Source organism: Scatophagus argus, chromosome 8, assembly GCF_020382885.2.
Source record: "Scatophagus argus isolate fScaArg1 chromosome 8, fScaArg1.pri, whole genome shotgun sequence".
In the NCBI taxonomy this organism is placed as follows: Eukaryota; Metazoa; Chordata; class Actinopteri; family Scatophagidae; genus Scatophagus; species Scatophagus argus.
Window position 1 is genome coordinate 17570865 of NC_058500.1, and position 19250 is coordinate 17590114.

The following is a 19250-nucleotide window of genomic DNA, read 5'->3' on the forward strand; positions in this document are numbered from 1 at the left end:
GCAGCAGCATAAACCATAAGAGCACAAAACCGGTTCCATTCATAGATAACACAACTCCATTCTTAACAAGTCTGAGCGTCACAGCACAATGTACTGTATTTTGTAAGAGAAAATGTAAGCTGATCGCAACACAATTCTTAGAAACAACAGGGAACATGAGTTTAAAAGTAAGCTTTTAAGTTTCAACAGTGGTGACAACTGCAGTTAGAAACTCACTGACAAAGCAACATTAAAAATATGGTACTGATTTTAAGGTAACTGAATAAACCTAGTTGACACATTTTTTCATTTATAATCATAATTTTTATTTGAAAGCCACCTTCAGGTAATTAAGCAATTGATTACTTTGACAAAAATGGCTACATGGTGTTGTAACTTTAACTCATGATGATTATAAAAAAGAATGCACACAAGTAAAACACATACCATCCCATTATCCATTTTAATGTTCTTACCAGTCCCCATAGCGCCCCCTCCTGGGTGGCGATGATGGTGGCGGCACGTGGCGTGTTGTACATGAGTGCCAGTTCCCCGAAGCTGCCCTTATTGTTATACTGACCCACGCATGTTCCCGATACCACGATGTCATACACACCCCTGCAGAGGGAGAGAGAGCAGTGGCAGACAGCGTTAGGGAAAGAGAGAAACAAATTAACAGCAAACGTGGAAAGAGAAAAGAAAAGAAATCCATGAAATTGAGTGACTTTGTTTTATTTAATTGAGCCAGAACTTAAGAGGTGGTCAGTGTTTTGTTAACTGACATACTGACTGATTTAAATAGACATCTCATTACAGACTATCTGTAGCCTCTGGACAGGGCCCTGTGTTATTTTGGTAAGCAAACCTCTCACTGCGTTTATGTGGGTTCACTGGTGTGTACAGATGTGTTTAAGCCAATGTTTTTCAAATGTTCATAACTGCTGAGAATGATGAGATAAGATAAATTTATTAACCCCTGGAGGGAAATCAGGTTGTCAACCCTTAGAGTGTGATTAGTTTATGCTTAATTGCAACAATACGCAGTGGTGAGAGAAATTTTTCTTCTCTGTGAACACTGCTGTATATCAGCATGTATAGTATCAGATAATGTTTGACATGGTTTGTATGTATTTCCAACAAACAGTAATACTTCAGAAGAGCAGCTCTGTCTCCCCCTCCCTCCCTCCCTACCCCACTCTCTGTATGAGGATTAAACCTGGGGAAGGTAATTTGCAGCGTTGTTGCTCGGCAGGATTAACCAGTCATTTTGACTGATAGCCTGTCCTCCCATTGGCTGCGTAGTGGGGCTAAAACCCTTGTTGCTAGAGGAGTATTAACGTGGGTTGACTGGATTACCATGACCATGAGGGTGATTATCACTGGTGTTGTCGTCTACCTGAGCACAGTTAAGCAAGCCAATATATGCACTGTCTAAAATAATGTCCTGCTTGGACTTAATTATTAAACAAACTAAGCAGGTGTGGAGGCTGTAATCATTGATAAATTTCACACAATAAATCTACTTGAGCCAAAAAGGACTCATGAAAAAGAAACAGCCAAGAATCTTCTAATAACCATTTTTACACGGGCCATCCAATCTCTGTATTGTCAGAGCGAGAGCTTGGTTCATGTTTCCGGCAATAAGTCAAACTTGTTCCCAGTTAGGGTTGGACTCTGCCGGGGCTGCCCTTTGTCACCGGCTCTGTTCACAATCTTTATGGACAGAAGTTCTAGGCGCAGCCAAGTGGTGGAGGGTGTCGGGTGCGGTGACCTTAGGTTTCCATCTCTGCTTTTTGCAGATGATGTGGTTCTATTAGCGTCATCGAACAATGACCTCCAGCTTGCACTGGGGCGGTTTGTAGCCGAGTGTGAAGAGCCACTTCTAGGTCTGAGGCCATGGTTTTCAGCCGGAAGAGGGTGGATTGCCCACTCCAGGACAGTTGAACACACGACTGTGTGTCCACATCAGACAGTAACACCATTATAAAGTTTGCTGACGACACAGCCATCGTGGGGTTAATCTCCCACAACAAGGAGGAGGCCTACAGGAAGGAGGTCACCCACCTGGAGAGCTGGTGCCAGGAGAATAACCTCCTGCTGAACGTCAGCAAAACTAAGGAGCTGATTGTGGACTACAGGAAGAAGCAGCAGAAGGACATCCGTCCACTCTGCATCGGCGGGTCTGAGGTGGAAAGGGTGGACAGTTTTAAATACCTCGGTGTGACCATCACACGGGACCTGTCCTGGTCACTGCACATTCATAGGACTGTTAAGAAGGCCAGGCAGCGTCTCTTCCACCTCAGACGCCTCAGAGACTTCAGGCTCCCCCTCAAGGTGCTCAGGAACTTTTACACCTGCACCACTGAGAGCATCTTGAGTGGGAGCATCACCACATGGATGGGCAGCTGCACAAAGCAGGACCTCTCGGCCCTTAGGAGGGTAGTCCGCTCAGCTGAGCGGACAATCAGAACAACCTTACCCGACCTGCAGGACATTTACATCAAACGATGCAGGTCGAGAGCCGAGAAGATCCTCAGGCAGCCCCATCACCCCGGACACTCACTCTTCTCCCTGTTGCCATCAGGCCGTCGGTTCCGCTGCCTGAGAACCAACACTGAGAGGATGAGGAGAAGCTTCTTCCCCCAGGCCATCCGTCTGCTCAACAGTGAGCGCTAATCTGGACAATCTCACTCCCACCTGCACTACATGCACTAGTTGTAAATACCACTGATGTAAATAATGCACATTTTCACTTTTTTTTTAAAAAATTTAATTTTAATTTTATTACTTATTTTATATTTTATTTTATTTTATTTTTTTATTTACCTATTTTTTTTTGGTAGCAGGGACACAAAGAATTTCACTGCACATTGTACCGTGTATGATTGTGTATGTGACAAATAAACCTATCTTGTATCTTGTATCTTGAACTCCTCCACTTGGGGCAGCAAGTATCTTGGGGTCTTGCTCATTAGCAAGGGAAAAACGGAGTGGGAGATGGAGGTTCGCTGTGATGTGGACGCTGTACTGCTGTTGTGATGAAGAGAGAGCTGAGCTGAAAGGCAAGGCTCTCGATTTACCAGTCAATCTACGTTCCAACCCTAACCTAACCTATGGTCACGAGCTGTGGGTAGTGACCGAAAGAATAAGATCATGAATACAAGGGGCTGAAATGAGTTCCCTCAGCCTTAGAGATAGGATGAGGGGCTGGGACATCTGGGAGGGGCTCAAAGTAGAGCCGCTGCTCCTGCGCATCGAGAGGAGTCAGTTGAGGTAGTTCTGGTTAGAATGCCTCACAGACGTCTCCCTAGGGAGTTGTTTCGGGCATGTCCATCTGGGAGGAGTGCCCGGGGGCAGGCCCAGCACATGTGGAGGTACTATGTCTCTTGCCTGGCCTGGGAATGCCTCGGTGTTCCCCCCAGACGACCTGGAAGCAGCCAGGAAGAGGACAGTCTGCGATTTGATACAATTCGATACACTTGCATCATTTTCTGAAAGGTTTTGAAGGAACAGTGTGAGTGAATTAATTGAACTGCAAACTGAAAGCATCGATCAATTACGCAATATACAGCTCTGACTGGACAGAGAGTCTACAGCTTGCAAATGTTGGACAAAATAAATCAAAGATGTGATGGGAAAATTTGTTTCATTTATTGAAACAGTGCAAACACAAACCTTTTAAAAGTGCAGTATCGTGAACAAAATGTAAAGTAAAAATAAATCATGGCAGCTAATAACTCAAGTCCATAGGAGCAACATTTACACCTAATTAAAATTATACCAAGCCTTTGAAAAGTGCACTATTACAAGTAAACAAAACTGTGAGGTAGCCAGGCCACAAGGAATGTAAAACTAAACCATGGCAGGCAACAATTCAATTCAATAATTAAAGTTGCTTCAAACATGTTTCAGTCAATCGGAACTAAAGACAACAATGACCCTGTTCACATCATAAACATCAATTTTCCAATTATATATTTGCCTCTCATCTCTGAGAGCTGGAAGATGTTTAGTTACTTTCTGTCTTCAAGGCTTCAAGACAGGTTTGTTAAGCATTTGCTTGTGACGAGTTCTGCTCCTTATAGTATCCATGTAGTAGCACACAAGACCCTGCAGCTATGTTTTAAATCTTATTTTGTGCCTCAAAAATGGCCAAGATGTGACATTTTTGTCAATGTAAATGAATGGCTAGCACTACAGTATGCTAACAGGAACGGAGTAGAGATGTACTGAATACATACTGTTCAGTTGCACAATATAACAATTAAAAAAAAGAAACAACTGTCCTGAATACTTCAAACATGAACATTAACATCCTAAATCAACTTCCAGTAGATCGTTAAACTGAGAGAAAGAGGCCACTGTATCAGAGCCTTAAATACAAACAAGTTTATCTATGTTGTTACCTAACAATGTTTTGTAAAACATTACAAAAAACTAGCTCATTTAATGTGAAGAATCACCTTATTCAAATTAAGAATTTTGTTTAAGGATTTTGTTTTTTTTAGGGTGTTGACGACAGACATTCGAAGCTTCATTTGAAAACCTCAAGAGAAGTTAATGTTAAAAAAATGGCATCCAGCCCTACTAGGAAACATTTAAACAATGTGTTACTCTGTCCTGTTTTCTTTCCTGCTTTTGTTTTTTGGTTTCTGTTTATCCCTCCATCTCTGTGTGTATCCATGCTCACACACCACCCTGCTGGTGCCATTAGCTACCACCTACGCTTTTTACAGGACAGGGAAAACCCCGGGATAGTATATGACCAGGGAGGCGTGCTGCTCTTAAAGGTCATCACATGTCTCTTGTACAGGAAGCACACTGTGTTAAAAAACGTGTGTATGTGGATGGAAAGATAGCACACAACAAGCAGAACTAAACCACTGTGCTGGACTGATTATGAGCCATGTCAAGAATGAATAGAGGCCAGGGTCGGGTAAACAATGGCCAGCCAAACACTGGCAGGTCTGTTCTTTCTTTGTTGGCAGAGGTTAAACACTGCCATCGTGAGGAATTTTTCTATGCCAAGTAATCACCTGGGCGAGGAAAACAGTGTAAAAGACTGTAGCTGATCTGGTTATCTCACAGTGCAGTACAGTCTCACAAATAATCAAAGTTACATCTATTATTTAAAGATAAATCCAACATTCAAACCCACAGATGTTTCAAGTTACATTTTTTCACTATGACCTGAGAATATTATTGTAGTTATTAACACCACCACCTGCAGCATGACGCATAGCAATAGTGTTCCAGTCAAAATGTGTTATTGATCACACCATGTACATTGACCCATTTCAGTGTTCCAACAACCTAACCCTTTATCCCAACCACAGACAACAAAATCTGTCACGTAGGCTTGTGTACACAGCAGCAGTTTACATGAGCAACACGGCAGGAAAATTACATTCACCTTTCATGGATACATGGACACAGACCTACACACTACCAGAATCGTAAACAGTGTAGTGTAAACACAATTGTAATGACCAGCAAAATGGCTGCACTGTTGTAAACCCTAAACTTTTTAGTGATCCACACTATTGTTCCATCTTTATTTACTGCTTTTAAATATAACAGACCTGTAATTAAGAAAAACATATTTTTTAATAGATGCAACTGTATGGTATTATGAGCTGTAGTTGTTTCATATATCTTTACTTATCTCCATTACTGTAAATACCCTCCCCATGCTATACAACTCCAGCCTCAACCAAAATAACAGCTAAGCTGACTAATGAATTGATGTAGTGAAACTAAACACTAAACCAAGCTAAAGACCAGAGTCTTGAACTGACTTCCTCTATACTGAAAACTCAAAAATGCATCTAGAATGTGAAAGTATCAACTTGGATGGGCGGTGCGGAGTTGGAGAGCTCTGCAGTCCAGTGGTGTTTTTTCAGCAGGGAAAGCAACAGTGTCGACCCATTCTGGCCACTAACTAATAAATACTGAAACTAAAACTAACTGATGCTACAACAAACAACTCTCTAACACACACAAAGTTCAACTATGAGCTAAAGCGAATCTGCATATACTAAAATCTAACAACCTAACTACTGTCTAAAATCACTAACCAAATACTAGAAACATAAAACTAACTGTAAAATTAACACAAAAATAGTACAATGAAACAAGTCAGTCACTATAATAAATTCACGTAATTCGCTTAAACAGCTTCTGACTCTCCACGGTTGACACAGTGGTGAGACATCGGTTTTATGTGATGGGGAGGGAGGGTGGGAGTGGGGGCAGGCAGTGCTTGGTGATGCAGACTGGCTCCAAAATGTCACCTGCCTCCAAATCAGCCACTCACAAAATTCAACTGCAATAGTTGGGTTTTAACCTTCTGAGGGCAGTCGCGATAAATTTTTATAAAACAAAATGTAAAATTCAAATACTATGCACTTAAATGTCAAGATTTGGACCTGAATCAACCAGTAACACAACTAAATATCTATTTAAATTGATTTTCAGCAGAAAAAAAGAGGCTTAGGCGTTTAATTACTCTTTAATGACCCAAGTGTCTGCCTCGTACCTCTCTATGACGTAGAAATTGTCTCCGTCATCTCCTTGGTCGATGACATGCTCCTGGGGCTGAACCCTCAACTCAAACATGGCGTCCAGCACCTCTGAAAACTGCTCCTGAATGGGGAGTTGAGGCGAAGTATGTCAGACACAGGATGAGGTGGATGAGCAACAATGGTGAATTGTATGAGGAGTTCAACTAGCGGCTAAAAATGGCATCTAGCTCATGTGAGTGCAGCTCCTGAAGGAAGATGAAATCAAAATGAGTTATCCCAGTGGGTAAACTGTGAGAAAGTGCACAGCAGAAAGAAGAGGGGACATTTCTTTTCATATCATGACAATTTCTCCATGTTTTATCAGGATATGAAATATCTGGATAATATTGTCTCTGGGGTTTGAGTACATCATAATGTCACAGATTTATCACAGTAGATGCCAAGTGCTACATGGTTCACAATGGGAACAGAAATATGTTTTAAAAATATCAAATTTACTTGAAGTGTGTTTTCTCAGCCAAAACAAACATGGATAAATCAAATAAAGTGACATCACACAAATACGATTTCTGGACAATGGGTGAGAGAAACTACCAGTGCCCTAATACAGAGCGGTTTAAGTCAAGCAGTTTTACTACACAAACAAAAATCAAGCAAATGCACAGAATAGAGACCGTTTTGATATTTGATATATAATTTACACATGTAACAATATTTAACAATTAGTTCTTTGTCTCTTTTCTCTGCAGTTCATGTACTTCACTCTATTTCTGCTCATTTTTCCACCACATATTTACCATCTGACCTCCCACAACAGCAGTTGCTCTGTGTGTGGTTCCTGAGGAGAGTAAAATGATTTTATATACTGAGCTAACAGAACAGAAACTGTACTTAAACTGTAAGCAAATTCCATGCAGCAGTTCTGCAATAAATACTACTTGAATGAAACATGGAACTTTCCCTTGACATTAGACATGTAGTTTGTGGAGCTTCATAGGCATATCAAATATTTTTTCTCCACCATAAGTAGATGTAAAAACCATCTGTATAATAAACATGTACTACATTTTGCAGGGGAGGGCTAGGTAATTAACTGTTAAGTTACAGAAACCAATAGTATGACTTGCTAACCTCAACTTTCTAATTGTTTTGTGCACTGATATGTTGATGTGTACATGTGTACATTTTGTTTACCTGATCTAGTGTTTTGAAGAGAAGGATGTCTCGGCAGGCCTCCTGCAGTCTGCAGCGCTGTTCATCTGTTTTTGGATGAACCACCCTGGGCTCCGTGTCCTCATCGTCCTCGTCTGGGTTGAACGCCTCGGCACACACTGGAGGGAAGACATGTAAACTAATTTTACATATTGCATTAACATGCCCTGTGTGATTATACTGTAACCATTAGAGAAAGCAAGTAATCTAGGAAAGAAAGTATACTATTGAAACATTCAGAGAGTGTAATGAAAAACTGCAAATAACCTTAACAAAAAGAATAAAGAAAAAAAAAAACAAGCCAGCAAAAAGATTACAGTTAGCTCTGCACTACCATTATACTTACAATACAAAATACAAAATGTTCATTGCAGTTGTTGAAGCACAAACTAATGCTCATTTCCATAGCACTTACATCATTAATGGTAATGGTAAAGGTGTTTTTCCCTACTAACTTCACCTTAGGCAGACACAGATGTTGAATCAAAGTCAGTAATGACTTTAAAATTGATATTAGGTAGCTGTTTACAATATATTTTGTCATCCGACAAACAATTTTGTAATTAATACCACTCCTCCTGATTCCGCACAACTAATAATCATAACACTGATGAACAATTTCAATACGTGTGGAGACCTGAAATTTAAATTAGAGGTGCATCGATTCCGATTTCAAATTCTTTCAGAAGTGTGATCTGCTGATACAGATTTTTGCTGACAGCGTATATATAAAAAAAAACTTTTCTTTGTTTCTTTACTGTTAGAAAGGACACCACAATATGGTAGAGGTGCACTGATTTTTCTTGCTTGAAGTTGACTGTAAGTGTCCAGTGCAAGTCACAGTCAGTCGGCATACTGTAAAATGATATAAGTAACTTGCTTCTTGATCTGATTTCACAGATTTTTGCCACTTTGTCTTTCTGAGAGCTATAATTGACAGCATATATTAACAAAAATCAGCTTTCCTTCAATGCAAAATTTTACTTTCATAATAAAAGAAATTACTAAACCTTACATTTCCCTCTCAAAATCAAGCAACTGGAAAGAGCCACAAGCAACAGTTGACTCGCCTCTCTGGTAACGCTCTATTCTCAGCAATGGAACAGCCGATCATCCAGGGTCATGAAATCCATCATTTTCCTTGTGATGGCTTTAATCTTTTCACTGCTCATACCAAGGAAAGATAGGAGAGGCTGCTGTCTGGCACTGAGCTCTAGCTAGCTTTAGTTTTAGCCACTTTTCCTTTGCTTGAGTCTTCCTCACTTATGGTGAAGAACTTGTTAGCATGCAGCTGCAAATTACTGCTGTGCCGCTGTGCATATGATGTGTGGCACATGCGAAGTTGGAGATACATCTGGGCTGGTGTCTGGCCTGTCAATCTGTCCATTTCTAATTTAAATCATAACTAAACACAATGTAAGCGCAAGATGCAAAAGGTGAAAAAGGGAGTCAAGGAGTCATGTTACATTTTCAACACACACGAACAGATGAGCAGATGAGATGAACCACAGAGATGCCAATGAAGACATTGTATTCATTTCATGTTTGTTAAATGTTTCTGCACACACACACACACACAGTGAAAGGTAAGATGTGACACACACAAGCAGAGAAGAAGATATTGTATAACAAAAAATGAGGCGATGGCCTGCAGGAGAAGGGGAGGGAGGACATCATTACAACAGGACACTGAAGGAGCCCAGAAGTGAGGAAATGACACATGCACAACGACATGTTTCACCACAATGCATGACAAACACTGACAAGGTCATTTTTAAATTGTCACAACGTATCTGTATTTCCTCTAACACTGCAGAGATGTACTCTACTTCTCACATGATATTTGACACAAAATGCATGGAAGTCTCCAAGTATATGTGCCTGTGTGCGTGCGTAATCATGAGTGTAACATCTTATCTCTCAGCATTCATACCAATCATGTTTGGAGAGCAGTGTGACCTGAGGAGCGTCAGTGTTTTAACTCCTTTGGTTCAGATTGACTGGGCAGGTAAATACAACGAACCATGCAAAAAGCAGTTAAACTGTGAGCCTCAGTGCTCTGCCAACGAGAATGGGATGCGGTTAACTGGGAGCGAGAATATAATTTCAACCAATGACAAGCCACAACCCCAAAACACAAGGGTTTTATGAGTATGAAAACATAGATGTTAGTATTAATATTCAGCATGTTCTTTGCTGGTGCAAATGCCACTAAAAATCAGATAAGGCAGGGAGTGCAGGCAGGTTCACCATGCTTAAGTTGCATGAGTCAGATTTGTTGTTCTTGCATGCTGCCAAAATGTCTATCTATAACTGGCAGGATGACAGGATATCAAAACACTGGCCAAAAGCATGCTTTTGTTTACAAGCCTAAGTTGTCTTGTAAGAGGGCAAAGTGATCAAATCTAATGCAAATATGTAATCAAGTCATCATTTACACCCTGTAGTTGGCCAAAGAAAATAAATTGTGGATGTGATTTTGGTCTTATGTTTCTGATGTTAGAAAACACTGATTCCCAGTGACGTTGATGCTGTCCTCCTTCCTGGGTGCTGTATGCATATTTTGACTGTAAACATATTCATTCTCTAAATGTGTCAATAATTAGTCCTGTGTTACCCTCGCAAGAGCAATCTCAAGTTTAGCTATTAACATTCAAATAACTCAAAAATATAAAAAATATATAAAACCTGAAAAACCAAAAACCTAGTGTAACCTTGGCAACACCTTAAGTGATTTTAACTATAGATCAGGATCTCAACTGTGCCAGTGGGCCACAACACCACAAGAGCAGTGGGGGAAAAAAAGGAATATCCTAAACATAAGCTGATGTTTTAAGGCGTCGTGAATTTGAAAGATTTCATGGAGCTATCTGCAGTTGTTATTAATACCTGCATAACAAAACTTTCTCTTAACTTGTCTTGTCTATAAATTCAGTTACTGCTTTCCTAAAATTCTTGAAAGGCTATTGGAGAGGAGCAAACATATTTCAGTAGCTATATATTAGAGATGCACAGATCTGGTCAGAGAGCGGAATCAGCAATTTTTCTGCTTTATCAGCCCATTTGATGACGTGTGCAACAAAGCAGAAGTGTACGCAGAGTTAGCGAAAAGTTTGAGTTGACTGTAAGTGTCCAGTGCGAGTCACAGTCAGTCGGCATACTGTAAAATGAGATAAGTAACTGACATTTGTTTTGTTTTATAAATCTGTTGCACCTGCTTCTACTTGGTAAAGTAAAATATGTCAGATAAAGTTGAACAGCTTCAGGTAATTGCTATGCTTGGCTCCTTCCCTTGATTTTGAGAGGGAAATGTAAGGCTTAATAATTTATTTTATTATGAAAATAAAAAATTTGCATTGAAGAAAAGTTGATTTTGTTAATATATACTGTCAATTATAGTTCTCAGAAAGACAAAGTGGCAAAAATCTGATCACACTCCAAAAAAGAAAGGAATTGGCCAAGAAAAATCGGTGTACCTCTACCATATTTTGTCCTTTCTAACAGTAACCTGACATGTCACTTTGTCTTTGATACAACAGGTTTTAACTTGTATAATTGTTGAACATAATTCTTAACAGTTACATAGATGTTTAAAATGTCCTGCTCTTGCTGAGCGAACAGAAAACAGAAAAACCTGAATAATGTTATTCAAAAGAGAAGCCCCGCATTTAATACCACCCCACTTTGAAGAGACACTTAAAGACACCTCAGAATTTTGTTTTTTGCTGACAGCCAAAGTTTCAACCTCTCATCTCACTGCAGTGATGTACAGGTGTACTCCAGGATCCTGTGACATCACTTTCAGTTTTGACGACACTCAACCCAACAATGACAATGGCTGTGGTTTGAGGTAAAAGAGGCACGAAATATTCAGTCGGAGAGGGCAATGGAAACGGTGCTGAGTAACTTTTTTAAAGCTTCAGTTTACTGTGATATACTCCTTTAATAGTCTGCACATGATTTAATTATGTGATTATCTTTTTTTTCCCAGTTGCATTTACTATCAGAACAAAGATGGTTCTACTTTTTAACAGTAAAAGTAAAATCTGCAGTCTATTGTGCATTTTGAGACGTTTCTGCTGGAGCGATACGCCCACCTGCTGAGCCCTATTAATCAGCATGAGTGAATTGTAAATCCGTAATTACAAACCAGTTTGTCATATCTTTTTCATGGATTGTACTGCTCTTCCCCTCTGGAATTCTCTCCTAGTTGTCATCCATAACTCAGAATCTTTAGCCTAATTTACAGCCAAATTCATTCAGAGCAAGTTATTCCTTGTGACTACTGCCTGCACTCTAATCTAGTTTATCCTTAATTTCTGTTCTCTTGTTCTACTTACTGCTGTCATGTTTTAATCTGTTGTTTTAATTTTCCAATGTTTATTGGAATTGTTATCTATTGTTGTTGATTTACGGTGACCTTGAGCAATTTGAAAGGCACCTTTAAATAAAATGCATAATAGTAAGAAGAAATAATTAATGATAATAATAATATCAATAATAATGATATCTGACACCCTGCATCTCTGTTCTCCACATACCTGCTCACCAAAACACTGCTCTTCATTTAGCATAGTTAGCATTATGGATATGATCTTGATTATGATATTGTGTTTTTTAATGCAACAGATCTGCTCTCATTTTAATCTATGCAGCTGTTAGCACCAGACTCCATGTGGGCTTGCATTTTACCTGTGTCTCATTCAACTGTGTCTGTCTGTGTCTGATAGGCAACCTAACTGCAACCTGGAGTGCTTATTTTTGCTTCACATCTGTTTTTATTTTTGACTATGCACACATAGTTTGCATAACATAATTTAATTTTGATGCCTTATAACTGAATAAATGTATTTGTCAACATTTAGCAAACCAGACAGATCAAAGTGTGAGGCTCTCTCGACAGTCACTTTTGCGCCAAGTTTGATCAAAGTTAGAGCTGTCATTTCCCATCATGCCATGCATGATAGTTTACGTCTTTATGTCCCCAAAACGCAAGCTAATTTTTTAACCTTTAATAAGCCTGTTCTTCTCTGGAGAGGTTTAAATGTTTATCCCTGATCAAACACCACACACACACACAAAACACCTGCATAAGTGCTACAACTTACAAGTTACAAACGAGAATCTTTTTCAAAATAAATGAAAAAGGCCCTTTGTAGAAACATCTCTGGGAAAGAAAGAGCATCAGAGTGTTTCTCTATCTTTGTTGTTGTATTAACACAATTTCTTTTCAGGGCTCAAAATGGATCATTATGTCTTACAACATTACCACTACAAAGAAGGACTACCATACAACATTTTTGTCAACTTTTTACCACATTGGAACAACAAGGAACTCCATACAACTGGATGTTGAAGCTATAAAACAGTATAACAAAGTTAAAAAAAAAAAACAAACCACAAAAAACAAAAACAGATTAACACCACATCCTCCACATCAAACCTTTAAGGCGCTGTAGTTTGGACAGCAGGATCAACACGACAGTAGGACAGCAGTAAAGATAAACATCGGTTGACACACCCAGAGCCTAATCAAAGTGCAGTGCTCTGTGACGGCTGACGACATTCAATTACTCATATGTAAACACTACACGGGTAAAACCAAGCGTGAGAAAACAAGAGCACAGTACACCCAAGACCACAGACGCCAACACAGAAACAGAGAACACAGACGCACACCAAACCAAAACACACCGCAGTGATGCTTCTTAACGCTGTTTTACATGCTTGACATACACAAATACACTCATTATGAACACTGCATGAACAGTGTTTGACATCAATGACACAGACAGACACAAATCAGTCAGTCTACCACTTAGCCTCAATGTGTATGACACACACAACAACGCACATACAAGCTGCTGGTGAGACACTTAGGTAGTGATGTATGTAATGTTTTGCCTGGTGTGGATTACACTTAAGGAGCATGACGTCAAAGGCGCGCACGCACCCGCACCTGCACGCACAAACACACACACACACACACACACACACACCCCTTACCTGACACTCTCCTGTTGAATCTGCTGGGTGGTGGTGGTGCTGTGGACAGAGAGACAGAGGTGAAATTAACATCGGTGTTTGTACATACAGAGGTTTAATATGATTTTGGCATTGCTTTGAAATCCTCATTATCATTATTTGCTCTAAACAGATGGTGTTCGTATCAATAACTGAATTAAAAGAAGTGGATTTTGAAGTGGAAGAAGGGACAAAAGGGCAGACAGTGAGTCAGAGTGACAGCATTGGAGAAAGATACAGACAGACGGATAAAGGCAACAAGAGGTGAAAAGATAAAAAGTAGGACATGCTCAAAGATATAAAAAAAAACAGACAGAGACACATAAGCAGGAAAGAGGACATGAACTAAGAGATGAATTGAAAAAGAAAAAAAGTGGAGATGCATATTACAAATCATATCATTGATAAATGATATGCCCAGCAATGGGAAATTTATATTATTGAAAAATGAAAAAATAAATGATAAATGGAGCCAGCAAAACAAAATCAAATTTCTTTAATTGACTGAACAAAGACAGAGTCTACACACTCCAGTATAGCAGTCAGTTTGCAATCTATCAATAAACACAGAAGGAGAACAACAATAACAACAACTGCAACATGCTGTTGTTGTGCTCACAAAGCCTAATTGCTGTACCTGTGCAGATCCACACAGTGTAGACTACAGACACAAACATGTCACTAGTATAGACACATTTTACAGTTTCAGAGTAAGACAACACAACTGTAATTGAAGTACAAGTTCTATAAGGGTTCAGGCAGAAGAAGTCTGAGACTTAACACAGCAAAGCTATGGAATATTAAATCATCCTAATTCACAATCATTCTTACTCTTAAGTGTGCATAAATTACAGTTTATAAACTTCTTTTTAAAATACAAAAATGTGAAATTATTGTTGATTATCGGCTATGAGAACTGGTTATTTATTGGTTATTGGTAGTGGCTGAAAAAAATCCATTTTGTGCATCCCTAAAGAGTTTTTTCAGTATTGCAAAGTTAATATTTTCTTTATACACATTAATTCTATTGTGAGTGGTAGCTACAGCCTCCAGCATTATCATGAGACACACACACACATTCTCTCCAACAAATTGTGGCATATGTTTTTCATGATTATTAATCCAAAGCTAATCAAACAAAATGAGATAAAACTCAGCAGCAATAGTCACACAATGATTGCCTGAAGCCAGACAGATATGAGGGGATTAACAAATAACTTCATAAGAACCCTCACTGTTACATGTTTACAAGTATGATATAAGGAATAATGTATTAGGAGAGAGAAAGGCTGAAAGGGTAATGACAGTTATGATTCAACAACTCCAATTACATACAATCCACTAGGCTGTCTGAAACAGCAACACATTTCTTTCACCAAATATTGACAGAAACCCTGTCTTCATTTGCCATTATGCCAGTGTCAACTGCGATTCAACAAGCAGATCTGCCAGCCTCGAGCTGTTGCAAGGCACTTTTTGGATACACAGATGCTGTTGAGAAACTGTTAAGGTTCCTGAACCACAAGGATGGTGCATCTGATGTCTCTCAGCTTTAAAATTCACCATTCAATGAGTCACAACAGCAGGCACCTGTCCAAGACTTTCTTTTCGCAAAACATGTAACCTGGAGAGCCGCTGAGTGGCTGACCCATATCTCTGACCCCTTTTGTAGATTTTTGGCCAGAGATTACTAGTATTACAAATACATTCATATGAAGTAAAATATTGTCACACATGATGCCTCTGTGTTTTTTACACAGAGGCATCATGTGTTTGCCTGTCATTACTGAGCCCTGCTACATTTGACACCTTTTATCTAGGTCAGATCCTGTAATTAAAAAATTAAATGTCTTTTCTAACTATAGACCATAGACACTCACACTGTTCAGCTAGTTCAGAATGCAAACATTGTGTCAATGAATGTGTTTGTGTTCCCATTAACACACACATATTGTTTGAGATTCTAATCCATTTAAGAGTTGGCCCATGAGAACGCCACGTGCCTCACCAGGCCAGAGGGGTGAGATTATGTGATGTGATGTAAAAATGTAACTGGTGAGAAACATTTATATTAGCGAGGAGGGTACAGCACATACCCTAAATTTATTATCCTATTAACAGAGCAATGGTTCTATGGAAATATACAAAACACAGGGAAGTTTGTAAGTATATTAAGCTGATTAACAGCCTAACCCAACATAAGCATTAAAAGGTAAAAATACCCACACCCAATGCAAATGTTTGCTGGCATATGCATTTTTATTTATGTTAGTGGGCAACCAATCCTGTGTTGTTAAAAGGTCTAGTTCCATCCACCCATTTCTTCTTGCTTTTCCAGGCTAATGCAGGGCTACCACTTTCTTTTGTTGATGTTGGGCCCACATGGCTTCAGTTCTATTTTGTTTTTTTTCAAGCTTTGACCAACTGAGCCCCATGAGTACAGGTCAAGCCGCCAGGTGTCTGCCTGCAAGCTTTCTGCATACTTAACTCCAGGCAGGAGCTGGGGATATACAATGGTAATGTTTATGTCAGCAGTCATTTTGTGTTTCATAGGTTTTTTTTAAATAGTTTAATATTTTTTATTGATGCAACATTTTGCCAGATGATGATGACGATGACAGAACCCAGCTACAACTAACGTTCGTAACAACATCAAAGCAAACACAGGAAAAACATCCTGTCCAAGGCAGAGGATGCTTCCTGGAAATGTTTAAACAGCAACTGTAATCGAGTTTAATTTCTGGTCATGATTTCAGTGCTGTGCATTGAACACTAGGCAGTATTCATCAAAGTAATCTGGAAATATAGATAGATATACTTTATTGATCTCAGGCTGGGGAATTGCAGTGCAGCAGTGGCAATACACACAACAAGCTAAACAAAATGTTAAAAATAGCAAAATAAAAAGTGGCATATATAAAATATATATACAAGGCAATATAAGAAAAGTATATATACAACAGTAAACAGTGTAATGTAGTGCAAAATAACGTAGAGGTAGAGTGTAAGGTGCCAGTAGAATGTAAGGTGAGTGAGTAAAACATATAAAGTGCCTAGTGACTGTATGTTATGACCAGAGTTCAGCTGTTATTGTACAGTGTGATGGCGTGTGATAATGCATCAGGCCTGATAAAGTTACAGGGCAAGAGGGAACAAACCATGGGCACAAGGGAAAAAAAGAATGTGTGTGCATACCATGAGTGAGTGTGTATGTGCGATGTGATTGTACAATTATCAGTGTATGTCTGCATTCTTTGGGTATGGATTCTGGCCTTGTGCTACATTCGCACACATCTATGGGTCTCCCCGTGAATGTGTGTGAAATGCGAATGTGTATAATAGGGTGTTATAATTTACGCACACAGAGGGTGAGGTCAGGGTTCTAAACACCTGCTTTCTAACGCTGAGTTGTTACTTACCAGCATGGACATGGCTCACTACTCACACACACACACACACACACACACACACACACACACACACACACACACAGTATGCGTCCATTGCTACCTTATTACCACCCCGTCAGAGTCCATTAGATCTAAACTGTGAAGATGGGAGCCTGGGGAAACTCACACATATACGCCACTTTCGCATGGTCACCTGGGGAGATGGACAGAGTTCAACACTCTACTCTCTGTGGAAACCACTCTTGCTATCATGATGATCTCAGCTAATGCCACACTGATATTTATAGGGTCTACAAGGGAATATTTTACAAAAAAACATTTGTCTCAATTTAGGGAATTACTTACAATAGTCCAGCAATTGTTTGAAAGGAATTTTGCTTTTTGTTTTTTTCAGCACACAGGAAAACTGCATGAAGAATGACTTCTGCATTTCAACTCTATCTGTATGCACGGGTTAACTCTCACATACATACCATACATTCAGGGGTCTTGTTTATATGTATACATATATTTTTCTACATGGATATTTCCCCCTCTGTCTAATATATACATATACACAAACACAAGCAGATATTTTTTGTCTTTAATTATAGTTACATGAGACTTGTACCTTTGCCTTTATTTGTTTAACACCTTTCTGATATGTGGCCTAGCATTGCTAATCAAACTTAAAAAAAATAAATAAATAAAAATCCAGCAATCCACAGTTATTGTTGCTTCATATGAATGAAGACTTCCCAAACACTCCGTTTTACATGTACATAAAAACCATAGTTCATCTGCAGCACCAAACTAAACTGCTGTCATTCTGCCTGCCCACATATTAGGTTTTAATGATCTTTAAGCACAGGGTCACAATTCACAACATGACATGCAATAATGAGTCCCATAAAGGTCCTATACAGCAGCTAAACTTGTCCTCAGCAGATAATGATTTCCTTGCAGGAACGGGTACATTCTGGCTATTAACCAATCAGAACAAAGCAAAACCATGGCTTTATTAAACAAGGTCCAACATGGAAGCCTGTTAGAATTGCTTTATAGAAAGTAGTGGCATTTGATGTCTCTGTGTTTCAGAAGGTGGATGGTTAATGTTAATGAACAGTTGAAAAAAAGAAACAGAGGAAGCATTCTAATCCTGTCAGTACTGGATGCTGCAAGTGTGCAGTGAATTATATAGTCAATATAAGATGGACATAAAATCATGGCACAAAGATACGAGTGTCACTTCAATTAAGTACACTTGTACACACTAGTTTCTTCTTCACTTTGCTTGACCGTCTCTACTTACAGGAGCTCTTCTAATGAGATATTTTCATTCACAACAGTCCATTCATCTGCATGGTGTCTATAACTATGCATCTATAAACCATGTCTCAAGAAACAGGTTTGTTATCCTCACTTTCAACTATTCAACTGATTTTTAAGGATAGAAACAACCTCAGAACTATGTTTGGGTGCCTGCCAACAAGACAGGGCAGACAGACAAGCCACAGCCAAAATTGGAAAGAAATCTTTAACAACATTGCATTGGTACAATAAATACATAGGGCATTAACTAAATAGTGCAACAGTATGAAATACAGAGAGAGATTCAAGTTATTGTGTTGTATACATCTTTGCACTGCTAAGAAGGAAGTAGAAACAAACTTCAACATTTGTTTCAAAATAAAGAAAAGGACTGAATGAATGAATGAATGAATTTTTAATTATTCTTAACAAAAAAAAAAAAAAGTTTTTAGCCTGCCAAAGGTTGTTGGCACACCAGGCCTGTAACACTCATAGGTGAAACACCGATATGGCTGGCTTAAAAACATGATTCATTCATAACACATGCAGTGGAGCAAAACCAGCATGGTGTAAGATCAATGATGGTGCGCTATAAGTACAGATGCCATAGTAGGTTAAATCCCAGTAGACAGTATGCACCTTTACAAATCAGCTACCTATCACCTGGCAGTAGGACTGTTACAGCCCACAATACCCTACTTCCTCCCCTCCCTTTTTTTCATTTGGATCTACACTAATTTCATACATAATCTCTCCCTGGAGACTAGCCGAGAGGAATCCAACATGACAACAGAGTATCGAAATATCGAAA

The 19250-nt window shown here is 39.2% G+C and overlaps 1 protein-coding gene across 1 annotated transcript in view; it reads right to left on the minus strand.

The window, feature by feature from the left end:
- Positions 1–19250, minus strand: part of prkar2aa (protein kinase, cAMP-dependent, regulatory, type II, alpha A) — a 49453-nt gene that overhangs the window by 4609 nt on the left and 25594 nt on the right. Inside the window, exons 3-6 of the mRNA XM_046397678.1 lie at positions 13722–13760; positions 7698–7834; positions 6518–6624; positions 456–597 (exon numbers count right to left, since the gene is read on the minus strand). Of these exons, the coding sequence (XP_046253634.1) occupies positions 456–597; positions 6518–6624; positions 7698–7834; positions 13722–13760 (425 nt within the window). The remainder of the gene's footprint in view (positions 1–455; positions 598–6517; positions 6625–7697; positions 7835–13721; positions 13761–19250) is intronic.